The sequence below is a fragment of the Microchirus variegatus genome (genome assembly GCF_963457635.1).
Source record: "Microchirus variegatus genome assembly, chromosome: 12".
Taxonomy (NCBI): Eukaryota; Metazoa; Chordata; class Actinopteri; order Pleuronectiformes; family Soleidae; genus Microchirus; species Microchirus variegatus.
The window spans coordinates 24,764,110-24,788,963 of record NC_139813.1 but is presented as its reverse complement, the minus strand read 5'-3'; the positions used below and the strand labels follow the sequence as shown (position 1 = coordinate 24,788,963).

The 24,854-nt window shown below is 42.7% G+C and overlaps 5 protein-coding genes across 5 annotated transcripts; all 5 read left to right on the top strand.

The window, feature by feature from the left end:
• Nucleotides 1-840: 840 nt before the first annotated feature.
• On the top strand, nt 841-3,065 carry gja11 (gap junction protein, alpha 11; the record flags this gene model as incomplete). The annotated part of the gene is made up of 3 exons (XM_083898923.1): nt 841-969; nt 1,057-1,242; nt 2,466-3,065. 3 exons carry the CDS (start codon nt 841-843, stop codon nt 3,063-3,065), a joined length of 915 nt encoding a protein of 304 aa, XP_083755049.1.
• Nucleotides 3,066-5,849: 2,784 nt separating this feature from the next.
• On the top strand, nt 5,850-6,719 carry LOC310935161 (gap junction Cx32.2 protein; the record flags this gene model as incomplete). Its single annotated transcript, XM_083899004.1, has 1 exon — nt 5,850-6,719. The coding sequence occupies one exon, from the start codon at nt 5,850-5,852 to the stop codon at nt 6,717-6,719; it is 870 nt and encodes a 289-aa protein (XP_083755130.1).
• A 1,726-nt stretch (nt 6,720-8,445) lies between these two features.
• Nucleotides 8,446-10,241, top strand: LOC310935344 (gap junction Cx32.2 protein-like; the record flags this gene model as incomplete). Its single annotated transcript, XM_083899222.1, has 2 exons — nt 8,446-8,574; nt 9,630-10,241. 2 exons carry the CDS (start codon nt 8,446-8,448, stop codon nt 10,239-10,241), a joined length of 741 nt encoding a protein of 246 aa, XP_083755348.1.
• A 2,047-nt stretch (nt 10,242-12,288) lies between these two features.
• Nucleotides 12,289-17,343, top strand: cUnh1orf198 (chromosome Un C1orf198 homolog). Its single transcript, XM_083898349.1, has 6 exons — nt 12,289-12,634; nt 13,273-13,323; nt 13,427-13,534; nt 13,615-13,782; nt 13,858-14,241; nt 15,364-17,343. Exons 1-6 carry the CDS (start codon nt 12,326-12,328, stop codon nt 15,418-15,420), a joined length of 1,077 nt encoding a protein of 358 aa, XP_083754475.1. The 5' UTR covers nt 12,289-12,325; the 3' UTR covers nt 15,421-17,343.
• A 3,419-nt stretch (nt 17,344-20,762) lies between these two features.
• On the top strand, nt 20,763-24,305 carry clec11a (C-type lectin domain containing 11A; the record flags this gene model as incomplete). Its single annotated transcript, XM_083898460.1, has 5 exons — nt 20,763-20,855; nt 22,002-22,110; nt 22,211-22,318; nt 22,598-22,681; nt 23,586-24,305. The coding sequence occupies 5 exons, from the start codon at nt 20,763-20,765 to the stop codon at nt 23,996-23,998; spliced, it is 807 nt and encodes a 268-aa protein (XP_083754586.1). The 3' UTR covers nt 23,999-24,305.
• Between the last annotated feature and the right edge of the window lie 549 nt (nt 24,306-24,854).

Here is a 24,854-nt window from a genome sequence, read left to right as displayed (position 1 = left end):
GTCATGTGGCGCCACCTACCGCCGTCATTGCGGTCGGTAGAGTCTCAGCTGCCGAGCAACCACGGGTTGCCAGTTACGTCAGAAAACGAAAACCTATAAGACCGCGGCGCCTTTAAATCTCATTGACGTTTCATTATATATTTCATGATATCGTCAAATTCCGCAGTACATCTGGCTCGGTGTCTCACACATTGCTCGAATTAAGATTTGCATGAGTTGGTGTTGACCAAGGTGAAGGTTAGATAAACGTGTTTTGGAGACTTGAAATCAGCAGCTGCGTCTTTTATCAGCCAAGTCGCGAGAAAGTTTGGCCTCGAGAGAGAAAAAGAGCGAGAGAGTCGCTCTGCTGCAAAACAACCGGCGCATTTAAAGGCGCCACATGTAAGAATGTGGCCAAAAACGGTTACTACGGTTCAAATTTAAAACACAGAGGTCTTTTAGGTTTGGTTTTTCTGACGTAACTGGCAACCCGTGGTTGCTCGGCAGCTGAGGCTCTACCGACTGCAATGACTGGTAGACGGTGGTAGGTGGCGCCACATGACGCCAAAACATGATTTCGAAACATAAACATGATTTGCAGTCTGCAAAATGTTTTTTTTTTAATGCAAATATTTTGTCTGTACTGTTGTTGTTGGTGTGTTCAGTTTGTTACATGAACATTATTCCTGAGTCTCTGTGACATATTAGGAGGATTTTACGGCCAGTTGCTTTAGATTTATTACATAATGCACCTTTAAGGTGGGCTAACAAAAGCAAGGTTAGCATGGTTAGCTTAAGTCTGCGCCACACTGGAGGATTTTCAAGCCTTTATTACGTATCGCAGGATAAGCGGCGACAGAAATGGCCGGCTGGGAGCTGCTGGGCCGCCTGCTGGACAAGGTGCAGAGTCACTCCACGGTGATCGGGAAAGTCTGGCTCACGGTGCTGTTCGTGTTCCGCATCCTGGTCCTGACCACTGGTGCTGATAAGGTCTGGTATCATGGTAAATATATATATTTTTTTTTTCACCACACCAATTGTTTGTTTGACTCGTGGTTCCTCGCCGTGCTTGTCCAGGTGTGGGGCGACGAGCAGTCCGACTTCGTGTGCAACACTCAGCAGCCCGGCTGCGAGAACGTCTGCTACGATCTGGCCTTCCCCATCTCCCACGTTCGCTTCTGGTTCCTCCAGATCATCGCCATCGCCACGCCAAAGCTGCTCTACCTCGGCCACGTCCTACATGTCCTCCACATCGAGAAGAAGGTGAGTTTACGGCAGCGACTCTTAGAAATAAGGGTTCCAAAAGGGTTCCTCTACAAGGGGATGAGGTTCTACCTGGAACCATTTGCTTCTGGAAAAACCCTTTCCCCAAGAAACGGTTTTTCAAGGGTTCTTGGTAACACTAATGGTTCCAGTAAGAACCATTTTGATCCAGAGAACCCCTTAAAACCCCTTTCCTGAATAAGGGGGTTTGAAGGGATTCTTGGTGGAACCCTCCAAAAGGGTTCCAGGTGGAGTGTAGTGATTGGTACTTGAGGAACGTTGAGCAACACGATCAATCACCAGGTGATTCATCCAAGGTCAGTAGCAGCATTGCCGATATCTGTTAGTAGTTTCAGCAACGCCTTATGTAACATTATTGGCTTATAAACGTTGACGTAGACCAATTAAATTGACACATATGGGTGTAACGTCTGCTATAGAAGCTCATTCCAGACCACCATTTTGGTTTTAAAGTAGGGTAGAGTGTGAAGTAAATGTCATACTTTCAGGGTCAGCAAGTCTGCTTAGGTCCACTGTGGTCCAGATGATCCACCCAAGACCCTACAATGCTAGTTGGTTAGGGTTAGGGTTAGACTGGACTGGATTGTCGGATCAGGTATGCATACGTGGCTTGCCCGACCGATGTGGATCTTAGCATGCATGAGCGGCGCACGTACATTGTTCTTTGTGGACTCAAATGACGAAAAAAGTACGGCATGGACTTAAGTTGACAAGACCAAGACCACTTGTAAAGGAGACCAGACAAGACCAGGCCCTACCTTGGTCTTGTCTTAGTCTCAATCTTGGTCTTGGTCTTGGTCTTGTTAGGGCTCTTCAACCAACCCAAGGGTATCGTTAGGGGTATCTAACCTTCATGTCATTCATGCTATCTCCATAACTTTTCCGGGTGTTCTAACAAAATCATCATCGCTATGGTAATCAGATGTTCTCTGGTGCCCCCTCTTGGTTCTGGGCCCCAGATAATGGCCTCCTTTGTCAAACCCGTTGGCAACAACCCTGATAAGTGTTACGTGAACGTATTTGTCAGCCAAGTCATTGTATCTTCAGGAGTGTAGATAAAAGCACCTGGTCTGGCTTTTCTTGAAGATGTTTCAACAAAACTGTCCTCAAGAAAACTCAAACAAGTCCAGACCTCTGAATCGAGCTAAACCCTATCCAACAAACTCCTTCTAACTGTATCTTCTCGTGCTTCCCACTCCAAGGCGAAGGAGAGGATGAAGAAGCAGTTGGAGTTGGACGATCAGGCCGGCCTGTACCTCGGCAAGGCCTACAAACTCCCCAAGTACACCAAGAGCAGCGGCAAGATCAGCATCCGCGGCCGCCTCCTACGCAGCTACGTCTTCCATCTTTTGGCCAAAATAATCGTGGAGGTCGCGTTCCTCGTGGGCCAGTACTTCCTGTTCGGAATCACCCTGGAGACGCGCTACGTCTGCAGCCGCTTCCCCTGCCCCCACAAGGTGGACTGCTTCCTCTCCAGGCCCACGGAGAAATCGGTCATCATCTGGTTCATGCTGGTGGCGACGGCCGTCTCCCTCGCCCTGTGCCTGCTGGAGCTGCTCTATCTGTGCGTGAGGGCGGTGAAGGAGTGCATGGCGAGGAGGCAGGACTACACCGTCACCCCTGTGACGCCGCCGTTCTCCGAGCGCAAGGCGTTCAAGAGCCGCAACGAGGCCATCCAGAACTGTGTCAACGTGGAGCTGGAGAGGCAAATGGGGGCGGGGGCGAACGGGGCCAAAGGCGGGGTGAGCAAGGTCGCCAAGGCCGCGCCATCTGAGAGCGACGTGGGGGAGGTCCACATCTGAAGCCGAGGGGGGGGGGGGCAGTGATTGGTTTGTTGAAGTTTCAGTGTTTCGGTTGTGTTTTTCTATGATAAATGATGGTGGAGGGTGGGAAGCAGCCACCTGCTGTAAACAGGTCGCGCTCACATGTTACTCAAAATAACCTTAAGTGACCTTTTCGACAGAAGCAAACAAGACATTTTAAAGACTGTAGAATAGATCGATTTGATGATTTAACACAGTTTGATGCTAACATTTCTGATTGAATAAACCTCCTCATATACAGAGTCTGATCGGTGTTGTCTTTTTTTTTATGTGTTTGTTCGGCACATTTTCCAGAGATTAAGCTAATGTTGCCCTGTGTCATTAACAAGGCGAGCACTCATTAATAAATTACACCGCAATTGTAAATCATCAGAGGTTTTGTGATAACGACAACATTCATCCGACCTTAAGCAGTGATGTTGTTGTTGTTTTTTTATCTCGCGCGACCATTAATCTCTCACACGACAGTTATGTTTTAGCTAATAGGTCGCTAATAAAGAATTCATAGATAGTATTTCAAAGTAACCCTCTGCCATTAGCTTAAATCATTTATCGCCGAAAGTATTAGGGGATAGAGAAAAAAAAGTTGTCCTTCCTGAGAACTTTTAAAGAAACGATTTGTTAGCAAGGTAAAAAAAAAAATCACGCTACAGTGAAATTTAAGCTAGCGTGTAAAGTCAGAATCAGCCACATTCACAGAAAAAGTCTACATACACTAGTCAACTCCCCTAAAACGCACACATTAATGCGTTATTATTATGAATAATAAGTCTTAGTTTAAGGAGCTTGTGTCTAAGCTAATGCTAGCCCCAGATTAGAGGATAATAGGGCAGATTTCTGTCCCAATCTGGCCAATTATCTTTCTGATTTTGGGCTAATTTGAACAGATTATATGGCCAGATTATCCTGTAGTGAGGGGTTAACAGACAACATCGAAGCTATGTGAGTCAGAGTCAGATTTGAAAATCCTCCAGTGTGGCGCAGACTTAAATTAAGCTAACCATGCTAACCTTGCTTTTGTTAGCCCACCTTAACATTCATTTAATGAGAACATCGTACTATTTGAAGACATTACGTAAAAGGTTTGAGACCTTTTTTAGCTTTGGACGTTAGCTTTCTTGTTAGCGTGTGGCCCCCTATTTTCCTGAGAACTTTTAAAGAAACGATTTGTTACCAAGGTAAAAAAACAAAAAAACAATCACGTTACAGTGAAATTTAAGCTAACACGAAAAGTCAGAATCAACAGAAATAACGGCAAAAGTCCATGTTCACTAGTCAACTCCCCTAAAACACACACATTAATGTGTTATTATTATTATTAATAATAAGTCTTAGTTTAAGGAGCGTGTGTCTAAGCTAATGCTAGCCCCAGATTCCTCCAGTGTGGCACAGTCTTAAATTAAGCTAACCATGCTAACCTTGCTTTTGTTAGCCCACCTCAACATTCGTTTAATGAGAACATTGTACTATTTGAAGACATTATGTAAAAGGTTTGAGCCTTTTTAGCTTTGGACGTTAGCTTTCTCGTTAGCGTGTGGCCCACTATTTTCAAATCTATCCGCTAACTTACACCAGCCGTGACAAAGCGTCAATAATCACCTGTCAGTATGTCATTAATATGCATCACGGTGTGAATGATCGTTAATTAAAGTCTCCACAGACGGTTATTGATAAAAAAAAAAATCAATCTGTAAGTGTGTAATCATGTGTAATTGCATCTAATGGAGGAACTGATTGTGTTTACAGTTGCACAAGTAATTATCATTCATCACCACCATCAAGTACACAGGGAAAAAAAAATCTTTATTTTAAGACAAATTCAAAGCCAAATTCCCAGCAAAGAGATAGATCTTGAACCCCTGAACCTGTGAGATAGTCAACACCTGTCAATTATTACATCGTCGTCCACCGACTCTTGTCCTGCATCAGCGTTCTCTGCCTGTTGGTTCAAACGTGTGTGACACTAAAACCAGGTGTGGGTTGTACAAGTTGATCCAGTCCCGTCGTCCTCAACCACTGCCCAAACTCCAAGGTCCAACGTCAGTTAGCGATTCGTCCCCAAACAGAGACGGTCCTTTCCTGACCAGGTCAGCAGGTAAGACGCAGCTCACGCTCTCCACAGAGAAAATTACTATTTTCTATGAAGAATTACAGGATTAAATGATCACTTTTTTGGGGTTTTATGAGATGTTTTTTTATACTTTAAATGTAGATTATAATATTTTCTCTGTATATCAATAGCATCAGTTTGCTTTAAAAATCTATGAATCAAAGATCTCTGTTTTCCTTTCTTTTAACTGTTAACCGATCGCTTTGTCGGTTTACAACCTATTTGTTTAGCGTCTATTAAATAATGTGCGGAATAAAACTTGAAAAGAGATCAGCCAATAAAAACCTTGACACCAGCTGTTAAACTTTCCAGTACTTAAAATACGTATAATTTAATTAATTTTTTTGAACAATGCAAACAACTGGAGAAAAGCTTTGATTTTCTGTCAGCATACCTTCACTACGCCTCATCAGTGATTTTTTTCATTCTTTCGTTCAATATTCTGATTAATCATTACTTTGAATAAATACTGGGAACGAAGTTTAATTTTTTCCCGGACGTTCTGAAGTCTTCTTCCTTGATTTATCTTAGATAAACAGAACGACGAACCCATCGTCTACACGGAAATTAAATTAGAATTTGTCTCATTTATTGAAAGTTTTCTCCTTCCTTTTTTTTTTTTTTTTTAAATCGCAGATAATCGAACGTAAAAGATGGGCGACTGGGGGTTCCTGTCGGGCTTGCTGGACAAGGTCCAGTCCCACTCCACCGTCATCGGCAAGATCTGGATGAGCGTCCTCTTCCTGTTCCGCATCATGGTGTTGGGCGCCGGCGCCGAGAGCGTGTGGGGCGACGAGCAGTCGGGCTTCATCTGCAACACGCAGCAGCCCGGTTGCGAGAACGTCTGCTACGACTGGACCTTCCCCATCTCGCACATCCGCTTCTGGGTGCTGCAGATCATCTTCGTGTCCACGCCGACGCTCGTCTACCTGGGCCACGCCATGCACGTCATCCACCAGGAGAACAAGCTCCGGGAGCTGCTCTCCAGCCCCGGCGGGCCCATGACCTCCAAGACGCCCAAGTACACCGACGACAAGGGGAAGGTGAAGATCAAGGGGAACCTGCTGGGCAGCTACCTGACGCAGCTCGTCTTCAAGATCCTCATCGAGGCGGCGTTCATCGTGGGCCAGTACTACCTGTACGGCTTCATCATGGTCCCCATGTTCCCCTGCTCCAAGAAGCCGTGTCCCTTCACCGTGGAGTGCTACATGTCCCGGCCCACGGAGAAGACCATCTTCATCATCTTCATGCTGGTGGTGGCGTGCGTCTCGCTGCTCCTCAACGTCATCGAGGTCTTCTACCTGATGTGCACCAGGATCCGGTGCGGCTCCAGGTCCCGCTCCCGCAACCTGAAGAAGATCACGTCGGCGGAGAACCCGGCCAGCCTCTCCAGCCCCAGGTGGCCGACGACGCAGGACGCGCTCAAGCAGAACAAGCTGAACCTGGAGCTGGAGAGCAACCACAGTATCGGAGGAAGCCTGGACGGAGCCAAGGAGGAGAAAAAACTGCTCGGCGAGCATTAAATACATTTAAAAATTTTCATAGAGACTGAAATAAAGAAGTGTACACAAAAACATCATGAAACATGTGCGATAATGTGCTGAGAAAAGTGGGAATTTGACCTTTATTTTGTATTTTTTTTGCAATCTAATAATGTAAGAGTGCAATACTGATAATGTATTTATGTATGAATAAGCGGAATTGTTGTTTTTTGTGCATCTGCTTGCTTGAACGTCGATAACAAATGCCTTGACGACGACGATGTCGCATTTTTGTAAGTTTGTGTTGATGTTTTTCAATAAATAATTCAAGTTGGATACAAAAAAAAATGAAAAAAAATCTCTTCATTTCCACACTTTAACTTTACACACATCATATTATCGAAAAACTGCACAGCGTTGCATAATTATGAACATATATTTTTTTATTAAATAGGGTTAAAGTCAACGTGAAGTCCAAAATCCAAAGATAATAACGTTTCTGTGTCATAAAAGATAAAGAAAAGCAATAAATATACAGAATTAAACTTCTATGATAAAAGTTTAATGCAAAATCTCTGCAGTAAAAAGTATCTGGATATTGGATATAGTGCATTTTTTAGGGTCTTATGTAAATAAAACTGTATAAAAAATCATTTTATTGACACATAAAAAATGACCGCTCCGTCGTCACGTGGTCGTCATCGTAGGTTAATTGTATTAACCAGTACAAGGTGGTGTTTTCACCCATTATATCAAACAAGATATCAAATCGTTAATCATTAAACCACTTTTTAAAAAAAAAATTCACCTGCTCTGCACAAATTTGTCACTCTCAAATGTCATGACAACGTGACGGCTTGCGCACAAACACGCACACACACACACACACATAAGGTTGCACAACATCACATCCTAATCTCCTGAAGGTTCAAGGTATCAGAGGTTTGTTCTGGTGTTTTTTAATCATTCTGCTGCAGGAGGCAACGGCCGCCGCTCTCACTGACCGTCGGGAAGCAAACCTGCGCGTTTCAACGGTAAGATATATATATTTATATATTTTAAATCAATAATCAATAAATTTTTACACATATATCTAGTGTGCAAAGCATTGACATTCATGATTATGTGTATATTATCTGCCTTGTAAAGTCACAGTTGTTTTTTATTGGTTTATTTTATTTATTAGGATATTCATATTTACTGTTTATTACTGTTTTTTGACATTTTTGTCTGTTTTGGACTTTGTTTTTGCAACTTTATACGTTTTCCTATCGATAAAAACGTGTTATTTTATCCTATTTAGTGCACAAAGTGATGACGCGTAATAGTACGTCTTTTACTTCTAATACACAGTGAAGTGCATGCTAAAGAAACCTCTGTATTATATCAATATTATATAAATTCCTCTGGTATCTATAACACAATAGTGTTGGATTTTATGACTTTTTATGCCGTATAACAGGATTTCCTAAGGTTGTCGTTTACGATGTTTTTCCCCAGTCCTGTTAATTAATTAATTATCGTCAATTAAAGTAGTATTTTATGAATTATTAATTCAACTTTTTTTTTTTTTTTACCTTTGAACACCTATTATAAAACATTTACTTACTATATACTGAGTAACTAATATCACACACACATTAGAACTCAGGGCCGGCTCAAGCCTTTATGGGGCCCTAAACTGAATTTGATTTGGGGGACCCACCTCAGGGTCACCCTGTGCTTTATTGACTATTATTGACACTTTTTTTTTTCCAGAACAGAAACCATGGGAGAGTGGGGTTTCCTGTCGAAACTGCTGGACAAGGTCCAGTCCCACTCCACTGTGATCGGGAAGGTCTGGCTCAGCGTGTTGTTCATCTTCAGGATCATGATCCTCGGCGCCGGAGCGGAGAAGGTCTGAGTCTTCAAAACCATTGTGTGCATGAAATTTTTTTTTTCCAAAAACAAGCGTTGCCGATCGCACGTCGTGTGACTTGAGACAGTGAACCGAGCCGAATGGAACCCAGCCGTCTTTGCTTTAATCATTTACCCCCATGTGACCTGTTTAAAGGGCCCTTTGGTATCATATATGAGGCCTTTTGAGCATTTTAAGAGGCCCAAAGCTCTTGAGCAACAACGGTTGTTCACCTTATAGCAAATATGTTGTATAACTCCAGGAAATAAACCTTGAAAATCCTGCAATTTATTCAAACTCAGACACAAAAACAATAATTCATGTCTATAATGTCATTTTACAGGCATTTTGCTGCCTTAACCCTTTAAAGGTGCTACTCAACCATTTGGTCGACCACACTTTCATTGAAAAATGCATCAATCTGAACTCACTAACACTTAATTAATGTGACTTGTTGTGAACAGACATCTCAACCGTTTGGTAGAGGCCTGTATCTGAAATACTGTAGGGTCTAATAAAAAAAAAAAATCTATATATATATATATATTGATTGTTGTTGTTATCGTAGGTAAATAAAATAAAATAAAAAATGCAAAGAAATATTTTTTTTGGTTCGTACCTTAAAGGCGCCATATGTAAGAATGTGGCCAAAACCGGTTACTACATTCAAATTCAAAATACCGAGGTCTTTCAGGTTTGGTTTTCTGACGTAACTGGCAGCCCGTGGTTGCTCGGCAGCTGAGACTCTACTGACTGCGATGATTGGTAGACGGCGGTAGGTGGCGCCACATGACGCCAAAACATGATTTCAAACCATAAACATGATTTGCAGTCTGCAAAATATTTTTTTTTAATGCAAATATTTTGTCTGTACTGTTGTTGTTGGTGAGTTCAGTTTGTTATATGAACATTATTCCTGAGTCTCTGTGACATATTAGGAGGATTTTATGGCCAGTTGCTTTAGATTTATTACATAATGCACCTTTAAAGGGTTAAATGTTGTAGAAACTACTGTAATTGGTATCATTAATGATGATTTTCTCTGACTCTTTCAGGTTTGGGGCGATGAACAGTCCAACATGATTTGCAACACCAAACAGCCCGGTTGTAAGAACGTCTGCTACGACCACGCCTTCCCGATCTCGCACATTCGCTTCTGGGTCCTGCAGATCATCTTCGTCTCGACGCCGACGCTGATCTACCTCGGCCACGTCTTCCACGTCATAAGCAAAGAGAACAAGCTGAGAGAATACCTGCAGACGCACGCGGACTCCACCAAACTGCCCAAGTACTCCGACGACAAAGGCCACGTCCAGATTAAGGGCAACCTGTTGGGAACCTACATGACCTCCATACTCTTCAGGATCATCCTGGAGCTGGCGTTCATCGTAGGTCAGTATTATCTCTACGGGTTCATCCTGGACCCGCGGGTCGTCTGCTCCCGAGCGCCGTGTCCGTTCACCGTCGAGTGCTACATGTCCCGACCCACGGAGAAAACCATCTTCATCATCTTCATGCTGGTGATGTCCTGCGTCTCGCTGGTGTTCAACGTGGCGGAGATCTTCTACCTGGCGTGTTGTCGCTCGTCCAGGCGAAAGCCCAAAACGGTGCCGGCTTCGGCCATCGCCATTCAGCCTCGTCTACACAACGAGAGTCTGAAGAAATGAGAAGCTCGGCCTTCACGGTGCCAGAACCAGCCTGAGGAACACCAAAACCAGCCTGAGGAACATCACAACCAGCCTGAGGAACATCAAAACCAGCCTGAGGAACATCAGAACCAGCCTGAGGAACATCAGAACCAGCCTGAGGAACATCACAACCAGCCTAACGAACACCAAAACCAGACTGAGGAACACCAGAACCAGCCTGAGGAACACCAGAACCAGTCTGAGGAACACCAGAACCAGTCTGAGGAACACCAGAACCAGTCTGAGGAACATCAAAACCAGCCTGAGGAACATCAAAACCAGCCTGAGGAACATCAAAACCAGCCTGAGGAACATCAAAACTAGCCTGAGGAACATCAAAACCAGCCTGAGGAACATCAAAACTAGTCTGAGGAACATCAAAACCAGCCTGAGGAACATCAAAACTAGTCTGAGGAACACCAGAACCAGTCTGAGGAACATCAAAACCAGCCTGAGGAACATCAAAACCAGCCTGAGGAACATCAAAACTAGTCTGAGGAACATCAAAACCAGCCTGAGGAACATCAAAACTAGTCTGAGGAACATCAAAACTAGTCTGAGGAACACCAGAACCAGCCTAACGAACACCAGAAAACAACCTGAGGAACACTAAGTATTTATTTGAATGCCTTGAAGGTCCAGAAAAGGGATTTTGGACACATACTGTGTAGTATATATTGTTGGATTGTCAGAAGTATTAAAATACTTTGAAAAATAAAAAAAAGCACAATGATCGTCAATGATTTAAAAGTCAATGTTTAAAGGCACTTAGTGCAACTCTTCTTGTTTTAATGTAATTTTTTCAGTTTTGCCAATTGTTAACGTTTTAGAGGTTCTTTTATAAAAGTGTAAATATTTTAACTCAAAATCAGTTGTATTTTGTACAAAAAAAAGTTTTGTATTTTGATACGACTGTATGCTCCGTGTATTTTGTCACCGATTGTTGTTGTGATAAATTCAATAAAATACAGCAGTGTCAGAACTGTGAGGTCAATGTTTTCTTTGTGAAAACTCAAGTTTAGAGCAACCTCATATACCTCATTTTAGGCTTTCAAGATGGCTGCCACCGTACAAAGTACACATAGTACTTTTAAAAAAAAAAAAATTAAGTTAAACATTTACAGGTATTTGCAACTGGAAAATATCAAATTTCACAAATTTACCCTGGGGGCCGGATTGGACCCATTGGCGGGCTGGTTCTGGCCCGCGGGCCATATATTTGACAACCCTGATGTAGAGCGTTGTTATGAAGCTGCTATTGCTAACAATGGCGTGGAATGTGCTTGTTACAGCTACAGATAACGTTATTTATCCCCATGTAATACAGTGTAATATATATATTTTTTATTTACTAAATTCATATACATTTTTTTAATGAAAAAAGATATTGTTTACAGTTATTTACAGTATGTTATTGTTCTATATATTTATATTGTCTTGTAATGTGGGTTCTTTACAGTGTAATGTGTATTTCTTTACTAAATTTATGTCGTTTTTAGTTAAGTTATTTACGGTATTTTATTCTTTACATATATATTTTCACATACTTTATTTATTTTCAAAATTACATGGTTTTTCCATGTTATTTCATTCATTTGGAATAAAAAAAAAATAAATAAAAAAAAAATGATGAACACTGGTTGGAAGGGCCCCCCTGGGAATTGTTGCTTAGGGCCCCTACAGACTCTAGAATCGCCTCTGAACACAGCGTTATGTTATGTCGTAGAAAACAAGATGGCGACCTCTGTAAAGCAAGGTTTTTTGCTTCACATACAGATAAAAGTGACGTTTTAAAGCGATTATACACATATAAAGACGTATGATGTAGATAGAACGTTCCGTTTCTGAAAACAAACCCTCTTTAAACGACACAGCTGTGACGCACTTTTTAAAAAAGACCACAAGATGGCGTCGTCAGCACAGGCTCGTTCTCCGTTGTGGCTGAGATTCCTCTTAGCCCCGCCCACACAGCGGTGAGCCTCCTCCTGCTTCCTGTTTCCTGTTTCCGCCCTCACACTCACAACAACAACAGCCGCTGGTTGTTGTCGCCGAGGAGACGAGACATGGCCACCGCGACCGTGTCAGCGGGGCTCGACGGCCACAGGATGGAGGAGAAGAAGCTCGAGTACTTCTCCTCCATCAACTCCATGGCGAGGAAGATCATGCAGGAGCGGGAGAAGATCAAGGCCGAGCACGGCCCGTCGTGGGAGAAGATGACGCCGCAGGAGCAGGACTCCGCCATCGACAACTGTATGATGGACCCGCACATCCGAGCCCGTTACGCTATGCACAGGGTGGACCGGGACGAAGTCATCTGCTACCCGAAGCTGCTCATTCAGACCGGGCAGAAGATAGTTCACTTCGGCGAGGAGGTATTTTTTAAAACCACGTTTGAGGTCATTTGTGATGTTTTGTGAGTACGTTTTAATGACCAGAGACGCCTAGCTATTGCTTGCTAGCGTGCTAACTAGCCACGTAGCCATTGAAATATGCCGGGTGACGTCACAGTGACGTCAGCATATGTATGTAGGTGCATGTAGGGAGCTATTAAACATGAATAAGACTGTTTATATGTATTTTATTCAACCATTTTGGATTTTTCTATTAGAATAATAGCACAAAATGAAATACACAAGGTAATTTAGGACGATTTTGTGAGGAAAAAGAGTCTATTATATTTATTTTCGATATGACGGAAGTTGCATCTTAAAGTCGGTTATTTGTTTACGTTATTTCTACTTTTTTTTCCTTTCACTATATTGTTTGGAGATTTGAGAGATTAAATAGAGACAAAATTGCATGCATCACTATTTCAAAATAATGTTAATTATCGTCCTTGCTCAGATCAAGTTTATGGCTGCAATGATTTTGTCGATTGTATATTAATCGTCAGCTATTTTAATAATTGATGTGTTGGGTTAGGTAATGGTCAAAACTCCAGTTTAAAGCATTTTAGTTCAGTTTGTGTTTAAGTTGAAACTGTAACTGCAGCATGCGTTTCTCTGTTTAGGATATAACCTGGCAAGATGAACATTCTGCTCCGTTTTCATGGGAAACAAAGGTAAAGAAAAATCAAATTAAACTTTTATTCCGTTTCTATTCTGGAAATACTCGATTTTTTTTGATGGTAGTACAAATAATACAGCGTCTTTTCTGTGTTTCAGAGTCAGCTGGATTTCAGCTTGGCACCTGGATCAGATCAGGGAATCTCCATCTCCCAGACAGAGCCCAAACCCGCGAAGGCTCCTCATTCCAACCAGCACGGACCCAAGGTAGTGACTGCTTTGTACACATTTGAACAAACCCTAAATTACTATTTATTAACCAAGCCTGTTATCGTGCGGTCGCGAAGGTGCCGGTCAGCGAGGGCAGGAAGCCCGAGGAAGAGTCGTCCTTCTGGAAGATCAGCGCTGAAAGGTCCAGGCTGGAGGGCGAGAAGGCCGACTTCCACTCTCTGACGCCCAGCCAGATCAAATCTATCGAGAAAGGAGAGAAACCCTTGCCCTCATATCTCCGACAGGTAATGTAACATTGACGTAAATATAGCCTTATTCACAGAACAACGTCGGTCAATGTTGGTTTTATTCCTCCACAGGAGCCTCCTGTCGTCTCCAAGGAGCCCGAGGTACCAGAGTCTCTCCCGCTAGCTCCCATCAAACCCGCAAAGCAGAAAGCGCCGAAGCCTCCAGCTCCTGCGCCCGCTCCCCCGGCCCCCGTCTCCGTCTCCATCCCCGTGGCCGTTAGCACGGCGCCGTCGTCCATCTCCATCTCGTCGACCCCCCTCCCGCCGGTCAGCATGTCCTCGTCCGTGGCGGGATGGGAGCGATCTCAGAGCACTCTGCCGTCGGTCGGCAACACGGTGGATGAGGTGTTCTCCTCCAACCGGAGGTCAAAGCCCCCCAACATCCCCGCCATCGTGGCGAGGGAGAGGGAGGACGAAGCCTCGCCCAACCCTGACGTCAGCCCCACCTTCTCGCAGGTGAGTTCCGACACAGATTATTGGTGGTTTGAGGTGGAAATTTGCACAGATTATTTGTCTAAATCTGTAAATTTTTTAGTGCTGGGCACGTTAATGGCGGCTAATGATGTTAGCACGCGTTAGCGAATGACGTGTTTCCGTGACGACTGACCGGAAAAAGACAGGCGTGACGTCACATTTAATGTGCCACGGCACCGGAGTCCAGGCACCGTTTACCGGTTAGCTACGTTAGCGCGCCTACAGTCGAACTGGCGCGGTCTGTTTATGAAACGAAAAGAGCAGCGCTACAAATAACCTACTGCATATGTGTGCCTTTGTCTTTGAAGTTTAGCATGACGCCACCCTCTGTTTCATGCCCTGCATCGAGTTTTACTTTAGGAGTAGTTTTATCACAACAAAGATGTTTTTAAAAAAAAAGGAAAACCATAAACGAGGCGATCCAGCCTGTCCCTTGAGGGGGTTTAGCCGTCGTTCATTGCCTTTTACAAACCGCTAACCCGTTTTGTGCTAGCTATAAATAGCTGCGGTACGTGAAAATGCACTGCAACCATCCCGGGAATTAAAATGTTGGTGGTAATCCTAATCACCGGAGTCCAGGCACCGTTTACCAGTTAGCTGCGTTAGCTCCTTTAGCGCCGTTAGTGTGCCTACAGTCGAACTGGCGCGGTCTGTCTATTATACGAAAAGAGCAGCGCTACAAACAACCTACTGCGCACGTGTGCGCCTCTGTTTTTAAAGTTTAGCGTTACTTTGGAGACTCGTTTTAACAATCGGGAGTCACGTAAACATGACGTGACGCGGCAGTCATCGTGGAAACGCGTCATTTGTTAACGTGCGCTAACATTGACGCAGCTAACCGAAGTGGACGCATTAATCTTCAACTTTAATGTGTCTTGAAGCTGCTCTACGAAGCTGTAGGTCCCGCAAAAGTGAGGATATTTAACGGGGTCCTTGAATGCATCTCATTAGCTGCTCCTCGCTCATCCGTCATGCGCTAGAGTTGAGAATATTCAAAGATTTTAACGAATAATCCTGTCAAATATACAATATATAACGATAACTTGAGAACTTGAGATGCCCGTTCTTAATCCAGACTTTGTCTTTATCCTTCTTCTGCTCCAGTTCAACACGAGCAGCAACATCCTGAAGACCGGGTTCGACTTCCTAGACAACTGGTAAACCACAGCCCGAGAACCAGGCCGCCGCTCCTAAATGACTCACCGCCATCATCATCATCATCACTCTGAAGAAGGACCACACTGCCATGACGACAGACATCACCATGTAGATTTTCAGAAGAAAACACCAGGCTTTAAAAAAGCGACCACATTGTGTTTTTGTAATAATCTTCCGTGGCTTGTTAAGACATTATCTCACTGCCCGTGTGCTGGTGTGTTTTTGTTTGTTTCTTTATTTTTAAATCTCCTCCAGAAGATACTTCCCCGTCTCTTCTCTGAACGTGGTTTTGAATCTAAATATCTTTGCCAAACACCGTCTGCTGCATGACACGTAGAGTAAACCTCACAGAATGTGGACGCTGATTCCGAACTGTGCATTTACACCGTCATCGACTCGGGGGTTTTTCGTGGATGTTCTCGTACACGTTTGGTACGTCAAACGCAGCCGGAATTGTTGGTCGTGTAGCGAGATAAACCGTTTAAATGCCGTGATGAAATTACTTGCGTTCTTTTAAAAACATCTTGGAAATGTGGTTCACTTGTGTGTCGATGTCGGGCTCTTGCTTTAGCAAAGGTCTGTGGCTTTAAAGCCCATTTCCTCCTTGATTTTATTGACGTGTTGGAGCTAATTGTGAGATTAACGAGTGCTGCCGCGACTCCTTAACCCAGCTATTTAACCGTGTTTGTGTGTTCTTGAAAACTTGTGGGGGGAGAAAAGTGTGCATTTTTGTTCCTCGCTCTTCAGCCACCGAACCTTCGTAGTCTGGAAAACCAAAGATGGTTCCAATCGGTCACAAACGCACAAACTGAATGTATCGCGTTTGAGTTAATCCGGGTTCCCGTGGGTCCTTAAAAAGACGTGAAAGTTATTGAAAAATCATCCTAAAACAGACATAACATTTTCTTTAGGTGCAGTGTTATCACAACAAAGATGTTTTTTTTAAAAAAAAGGAAAACCATAATTTAGGCGAACCAGCCTGTCCCTTTAGGGGGTTTAGCCGTCGTTCGTTGCCCGTTACAAACCGCTAGCCCGTTTTTTGCGCTAGCTATAAATAGCTGCGGGTGCGTGAAAATGCACCGCGACCATCCCAGGAATGAAAATGTTGGTGGTAATCCTAATCGCCCCGTTTGTTTTGCAGTGTAAATGCACAGTCGCGGTGTGTGTCGTAGCTGCCTTTTACTTGTGTCTTTTAGATGCTAGTCCGCGAAGCCGGAGCTCTTTTTCTACAAGTGCAAACACTAAAAAAAAAATGTTGTGTTCTGAAGACTTTTTGCTTTTCCGATGTGCTGTTATTTATATACCTCTATATATTCCTATAAACCTTTAGAGTTTTAGAGTTAAAGTAGTGTTTGCTGCTGCTTTTCCTGCCCTCCCCCCCCCCCCACCCCCCACACACCTGGTGTGATGTTCCTACAGGTCCTGGAATATCAAGGAAACTTGACAGATGTTACTGTAACGGAAAATTAAAAAAAAAAAAATCATGTCATCTAACAGGGATATTGTGAAATAGATTTTTAACTCATTGATTGAAGTGAAGAAGTGGAAACTTGGTTGTTGTTGTTGTTGTTGTTCCCCTTTGGCATTAAGGAAAAAAAACAAAAACAGGAGGGAAGAGCAGCTCTGGAAGTTCTGTCCGTGTCCACTTCCTGTTTGGATCGAGCTCCTTGACAACACTTCCTCCCCCCACCCCACCAGATGAGTCGCTAACGTAAACAACCTAGCGCGCGCATCGTCGACGTGTCGTGTTTTTTTTAGGTCAAGCGAGCGAGCATGTTAGCGATTTGTGACACAGTTTACACGAGAAGTAGAGAACTATTTTAATGACTTTTATATTTATCCGCTGATTGTATCTCCTGCTATACATGTACTATATTGCACTCATGCATCGTGAGGTCACAGAATCAGAAGGAAGTTAATAAATCAACGTCAAATCTGCTCCGTTTACGTCTCTTTGATTCGTTTCGCAACGTCGCCGTTGGATGTCGCTATTTCTTCCACGCTGGTCCTTTAAAGTTGTGTTGCCTGGTGTGTGTGTGTGTGTGTGTGTGTTTACTTTCAGCTCCATGACATCAACTCCTCCAGCTGTAATTTCTTCCAGACCCAAAATACCATTCAGGGAAACGAGGATGTCCTCTCTGTGCTCGGAGGAAACTTTGTGTTGTTCTATGAAACGACGACGCACTCATCAGACCCCGTTTCCATGATCTCCCCCCAGGTGCAGAGCAGCTGTTGTACATTATGTAGTATTTAATGTACTGTACTTGATGCTAGCTTAAGCGAGGGTTACCTGAGGTAAACCCACGCATTAAGTTGTGTTTTTATCATAAATATTACTTAAAAAGTTAATGATATCATGTTATGTTCACCACGAGTCATTGTTTTAGTTGTGTTTACTTCCAATTTTTAACTTGTATATAGCTTATTCTTTGAATTGCAACAAATAAGCCATCTTGCCACGGACTAGCTAGCTACAACTAGCCTCATATTTACTGCATTTTCAAGACAGCAAGAGGGGTTTTCTCAAAATAAAAGCTAATTCACCACTGTGATATTACATGAATCTTTATTATTTTAGTGGCTTGTGGTTGTGCTAACTTCCAGTTTAGCTGCTGAAGTGCACAAATAGCTTATATTTTTGAATTGTGCCACATATTTATTTAGCTAGCTACAACTAGCCTCATATTTACTGCATTTCCACAACAGAAGAGGGTAAATGAATGTTGTTGTTTTTTAAATCAAAATAATAACTAATTCACCTCTGATATTATATAAATCTTTATTATTTTAGTGCCTTTTGGTTGTGCTAACTTCCAGTTTAGCTGCTGAAGTGCACAAATACCTTATTCTTTTGAATTGTGCCACATATTCATGCTACGTAACCTTGCCACCTACTAGCTAGCTAGCTTCAACTGGCAATATAGCAATGTTATATAACATAATATCTTCACAAGTTCACGTTATTATTTCAGTGTCTCATGATTGCTAAGCTAAGCTATCTTGCTCACAAGTAGCTAGCTACAACCAGCAACATATTTAAAAGTAAGTTAAGCTAACAATTACGTTTTAACGTTGTCTTCTTTCTTTTGAAAATCCCGTTGGTGCCTACATTACCCACAATGCATCTCAACTGCTGACTCATTTAGTTGATTATTTTGGGTCTGATTTTCTAACTCCACAACCACTGATTTTCATATTTTTCATGTTATTTTTTAAAACTAAGTCTCGTATGAGTAAAATTGATGTGCAGGTCGGTGTTTTACAGTGTAGGTGAAGTCCTTAAACACAGTTTATATCTAAAACACATTTATTATCTATCAGCGTTGGTCTTTGGGGGAAAGTGTGTGTTTGTGTTTCTCATCGCTCGCGCTGAATTAAAGGCTCCTCTGTCCAGTTTTGAACCTCCACGTCCTGAATGGCTGCTTTATGTCGCTGCTCTGCTGCTTTTTCAACAACAACTGGAGAAAAATGTCCTCGAATCAGACGTGATTCACGATTCAGGCTTTAATCGCAATAAATCGGACGAATGGAAAACAGACAAATAATCTGCGTCTTTGTTCTGTTACGTAACGTTGATGAGGGGAAATTGTTTTTTAATATGGGAAAATGCACCATTTTTGAGCCTTTTACGTGCTTGAATTAACAGCTGCAGCTATAATTTTCATAATTAAAAACTCTCGTGAGATTTTATTGTCAGACGTGCATGTTTTGAAGGCTGGAACACGTTAATTATGGATTTTTACAGTCGATCGAATAATCGATCATTTCAGTTGTAGATTCATTTACATGCATTTGCATTAATTGACTAATTTGAGGGTAATTTTCCTCAAAAACTGCACCTTTTTTAGGGGGGTCACACGTTTTTTCCAGGCCTAAAAATGAACTCTGGGGGGCTAAGAAAGTGTGAAGATTTTGGAATCCGTGCATGTGTGTGTGTGTCTGCAGACTCTAAACACACATCTGTCCCTGGTCGGTGTTTGACAGCATTCCCAGCCGCTGCCGGAGCTCCTCCCCCCCCCCCTGGAAATTCTGCGGAATTCTTGTGGCATTTTAACTGGCATACCTCCCACACACACACACACACACACACACACACACACACACACACTTCAGTATTTCCCTGGAACAGCTTGACAAAAGCTTATTTTGTTCCCCGGTGATTTATTTAATTATAGTCCAGGATACCTGGTATTTGGCCAAATTAATAAATAAAAACAACATATACATGTGCATGTGCATAGTACACTCTAATGAGCTGAGTAAATAAGCATAAATGATACATAAAAACCACGGAATAATGAAAAACAAAACCTTTAGCTAACGGTTAACCGTTTCCATTACGAACAACAGCTTACGTTAGCTTAATTTAGCTAATTCAGGTTGTGTTTTCACATTTAATCATATTTAACGACATGTTTTATCATATTCATTGTTGCATAATCAAAAAAAGTGACGTATACAAACACAAAATGAGGAATCGATAGCGTGTTCCTGGACGTTTTACGATATTGTAACCATAGAAACAATGTAGACACTGTATATTTATTATATTAGGAGGTGATGAAGACCATTATTTGTGTAAAAATAATACAAATAAAGGCCTGTAAACACTGATCATTTTTAATATACAGACTATTACAAGTGAAAACCGCTGCGTTAAATCGCGCTAATGCTCTTTGGTAGCATTGTGACTCTTCCTCACCAAGAACAATGTTCATCTTTTAACTAGATATCTTTAATAACGTACTTAAAATTAAGTTTTATGGACGTTATTTAAATATATACACATAAATGTGAAATAAAAAAGTTGGAAAATTTGTTCGGGGACCCCAAAAAAATCTGCCGTGACCCACCTGTGGGGCCCCTGACCCAGTGTTTGGGAAACCCCGAGCGAGAAGACGCTCTCCAGAAGGTGAAAGTGTACATTTTTCCAGCCCCGAGAACGCAGTTTATTATTGTTAGAAGACAATCTTAAATTAGAGCTGCAGACAAAGAGTGGAAACTGGAGGTGGGAACAGAAACAATGACCTTTTTCCTGTTTGTTTGGAAAAAGAAAAAGAGAGAGAGAAGACGTCTTCACCAGAGTCAGGCGGGGCTGTCATTGTGATTTTTGTTGTTATCTGTTTTTATTTACAGGTTGGTTTTTTCCCCCCCCCCCTTTAAAAAGGGGAGGGTACAGCAGCTCCCATTCACATTTCCAATGGGAGATTCCTGCTGCTTTGCTGCTTTTCTGCTCCCTGGATCACATCACTGAGACGGAGACGGACGTAAAGACAGACGTAGAGACAGACGCGGAGACACAGCTGCAGAAAGGAAGGAAAAAACGCATTATTAGGAAGCAGAAAATGGGACCGGCTGCCACTTCACTCGCTCTCCTGAGTCTATGTTCTCTGGGTGTTTGTGTCCCGACAGGAACCAGCAACGCTGCACCGACACAGGTCAGTTTGTGTGTTTTGTTGCCTCTTTTTTAATGACATTTTTATGGCATAAACTCAGGAACTTTGTCCTCACGGAGACCAAAACCTGTTTAGAGCTATAGAGGACGCCTCGTTTGGTCTTCTAGTCCAAATGAATGGAATTCAATGCAGTGTCCTTTAAGAAGAAAAGCTGTGAAAACCAATGTGTGTGTGTGTGTTCAACTTTTATTTTGAAAGGACTTCACTGTTACGTCTCGGATTTTCCTCACTCTCGTTAAACATATTTTTTACGACCACATATTTACGTATTTAAGAATTTACGTATTTATTTAAGTGGGCGGAGCTAATGGAAATGAAAATTAGCTTTAATGCGGTGATTTTTTTTAGTTTGACGTACATGAACGAAACTTGGTATACGTGCGGATCGTGTCAGAACGGTCAAAAAAGTCAATGGCGACGTTGCCGTAAGTGCGACGGGAAGGCCGCCATTTTGGGTCGTTTTGGAGATTGGAAGAAAAGCTGTGAAAACCAATGTGTGTGTGTCCAACTTTTATTTTGAAAGGACTTCACTGTTACGTCTTGGATTTTCCTTCCTCTCATTAAACACATTTCAAGACCACAAATTTACATATTTAAGAGGTTAAGTGAATGTGCGTCGTAAAAAGTGGGCGGAGCTAATGAAAATTTGCTATAATTAGGTGATTTTTTTAGTACCTAAACGAAACTTGGTATATATGTTAATCGTGTCAGGGCGGTCGAAAAAGTCGATAACGACTTTGCCGTAAGTGCAACGGGAAGGCCGCCATTTTGGGTCGAAGGGCCATTTTTTGGTGGCAATTTTGGGCAATTTGGCACCTCTAGTGTCTTCGAGCTTTAGTGCGATCATCTTCAAACTTGGTGAGGTCACTGTGGACATGTTGAGGATCTGAAGTTATTAAAAGTATTTCTTAATGTCACACGGTGGACGAGCTAGGGGGCAGCAATTTTTGCTAAAATTGGATTACCACCAATGGTTTATTGCTTTTAAAAGTGAACCATGAATCACTTTTTCCTGAAGGTTTTCAGCTCAACGAGAGTAAACACCAATGCATTACGCATATGTCTACTTTGATTTTAAATGACTAAGGCGAAATAAAACATAATAGATTGTTTTGTGTGCGCGTTAAGGCGTCTTCAACAGAGGCGAAGAAGACACGAGGCGATGTTCCCGACGTTCTTCCAGAGCCCGAGCCGACGAACCAGCTGACGGACTTTGAAAACTCATACAACTACGTGTGTACGTCACTTTTTACACATGAACAAATCAGACGTTTTGCATGATCAATGTCGCATGTTCACATTCTCTGACCCCCGTTCTTTAACCGTTTGTCGCTCAGTGTCCAGACTGGCCGGAATGGACCAGGCCATCCACAAGCTCAACGTTGGTCACTACACGCTGGACGTCAAAGTCACTCAGCTGATGGACCGTCTGTCCAAGATCGACGGTGAGTTAAAACATCATGACTCTGTTACTAAGTTACTATTTGGAGAAGTTCTTCTGGTTTTCCAGTTTCTTAATATCTTCTGCTTTCTTTGCTCTATATGACAAAGAAAACATATTATTAGCTGCAGCCCTCATGGACTCATTAAGAGATACTCTGGCGCCACCTTGAGACCTTAAGTGGAGAAGCATTGTCAAATATATTGTATTATATTCAGTCATGCAGTGAGGTAGAAAATGTCATTTTCTTGTTATTTGTTGTTCTCCGTCGTTACCATGGCAGCTAAGGTCGGGGAGCTGGAGGACAACATCCGCGAGGTCCATCAGCACAGCAAGGACAACCGCAAGGAGATTGGACGACTGGAAGGTAAAGGACTTTTCATTTAGGGATTATCTTTATAAGAGAGAGAGAGAGAGATTTTTGATTTCCTTTTTAGACAAGAATAATAATTGAAAAGTCCAATAATGTGATACTCAAAGACATGAGGCATGATTGTAAGAAAATATTCAAAGACTGTTGGTCTTCTTAATATAATCTTTTAGAAAATATACAACATCATGGTTGATAACCTTCCAAAGAGGCCCAGTGCCAATTGCTTGCAGCCAAATTCACAATTTCCAATTAGCCAATTAGCAACTAGCATAAAAATTCTTAAACGTTGGTGCTCCTGTGTCCCTTTTGCCAGACGCCTTCAAAGTCTGATGAAACTTTTCTGGTTCATCGCTAACGTTAATGCAGTTTCCTGCCACCGTAATGAGCGTTTGTTTTGGTTTTGAGCTAGCCTAGCATCGTGCTTAGCAGCAGAAATCGGCTGATTTGACGCAAAGAGCTCTTATAAACCGTGTTTCCACCGAGTTTAACAGTTCAGTTCGGTTTGGTTTGGTAAAGTACGGTATATAAGTATTTTTTTGCATTTCCTATTCGGAATAGAACCCAAAATAACTAACCCATACCGTCTCATTCTTTGGCACCCTTTTCGAGTCATCTGTTGTTAGTGGCCTAGCAAGAAAAGGGTACTGTTCTCAATCGGAACGCAAACCTGACCCGGGCTTTACCATCCCAAACTGTACTGTACTGTACCGTACCATGACAGAAACACGGCAACTATAGCTAGCTAGCTAGCATAACTAGCTGCTCAGCAACAAACAGCTTACAAAGCTACCAAACAAAGCTAGCTACTAATAACAGCTATCATAATCGAGCTGCTGTGATTGAATGATAGACTTCCAGGTCTGTACACGTGACAAAGCGTCCATTTTGTCGTTCTAAGGTTGTCACAAGGGCCTCAGGTTAGGCTACAAATGCTACCTGGTGTACAACACCTACGAGGATTACGCAGGCGCGTCCAGGAAGTGTCTGGAGCGCGGCGGCCGCATGGCGATGCCCCGCGACCGCAAAGAGCAGGAGGCCCTGGCCGACTACATCAAGTCCTTCTTCCGGCCGGGGAACCTGCCCGTGTGGCTGGGCATCAACGACCTGCGCTCCGAGGGCCTGTACCTGTTCGACGACGGCACGCGGGTGTCGTACTTCCAGTGGCGCAAGCACTTCCTGTCCACGCAGCCGGACGGCGGCTGGCGGGAGAACTGCGTGGCCATGTCGTCGGACGACGGCGACTGGTGGGACCACTACTGCGACCGGAACATGAACTACGTGTGCGAGTTTGACGATAGAGTGGCGCTTTAGCATTTTTTATATCAACGTCAGTGTTTATTAAAAATAATGGTCCAGTTCATTTTCAGATAACTTATTGTTCCCCCTTTAAAAGACTCTTGAATTAAATTCTCCCGAAGATAAAAAACCTCATAATATCCCCCACACTCGGCATTTAAACTAATTAAAACTGCTAATCACCACTTTTATTGAATTGCAAGCGGTTTATTCAGATCTTAGCCAACTTTAACCACTACTTGGTCCCCTAACTCCCCAGTCAGCCAGTAATTATGTGAAAATGCTGGATGGACCCAAAGAAAACCGTGACCCCAAAACTAAAACAGACTGAAAACAAAATAAAAAACCATCACATTTTCAAAACTCAAACAGAAACCCCCGGCTAAAGTAAAGTTGTTAACCCTCTTGAGACACAAGAACCATCTGAGCAGGATCTCTCCAACCTGGATATATAACCTCCACCTGATGACCCTCAGCTGTGGAAGAACACAGGTGAATCCAATAGCTTCTGATTAGCAAACAAACCTGTGACCAAGAGTCTGCTGTTTGTGAACCTGAAAGTGTCTGAAAAGCCTTGACATTCAAATTGTTTTTAGCTAAAATGTCAATTTCATTGACCCAATAAACATAATTTATGCCATGAAAACAAAAAAATTACATAAAATATTTAAATTTTGCCCAAATGTCCACTTTAGCCTCCTAGCTGGGAACTATATTCATATTCTCATATACACAGTGCTAGCAGGAGCTAGGAGGCTAAAGCGGACATATACCTACCTTGCAAGAGCAAGGTGGCTAACACAGCTCCTTGCTAGGTGGCCAAAGTGGACATTTACTGACCTATTAGGAACAAGGTGGCTAACACAGCTCC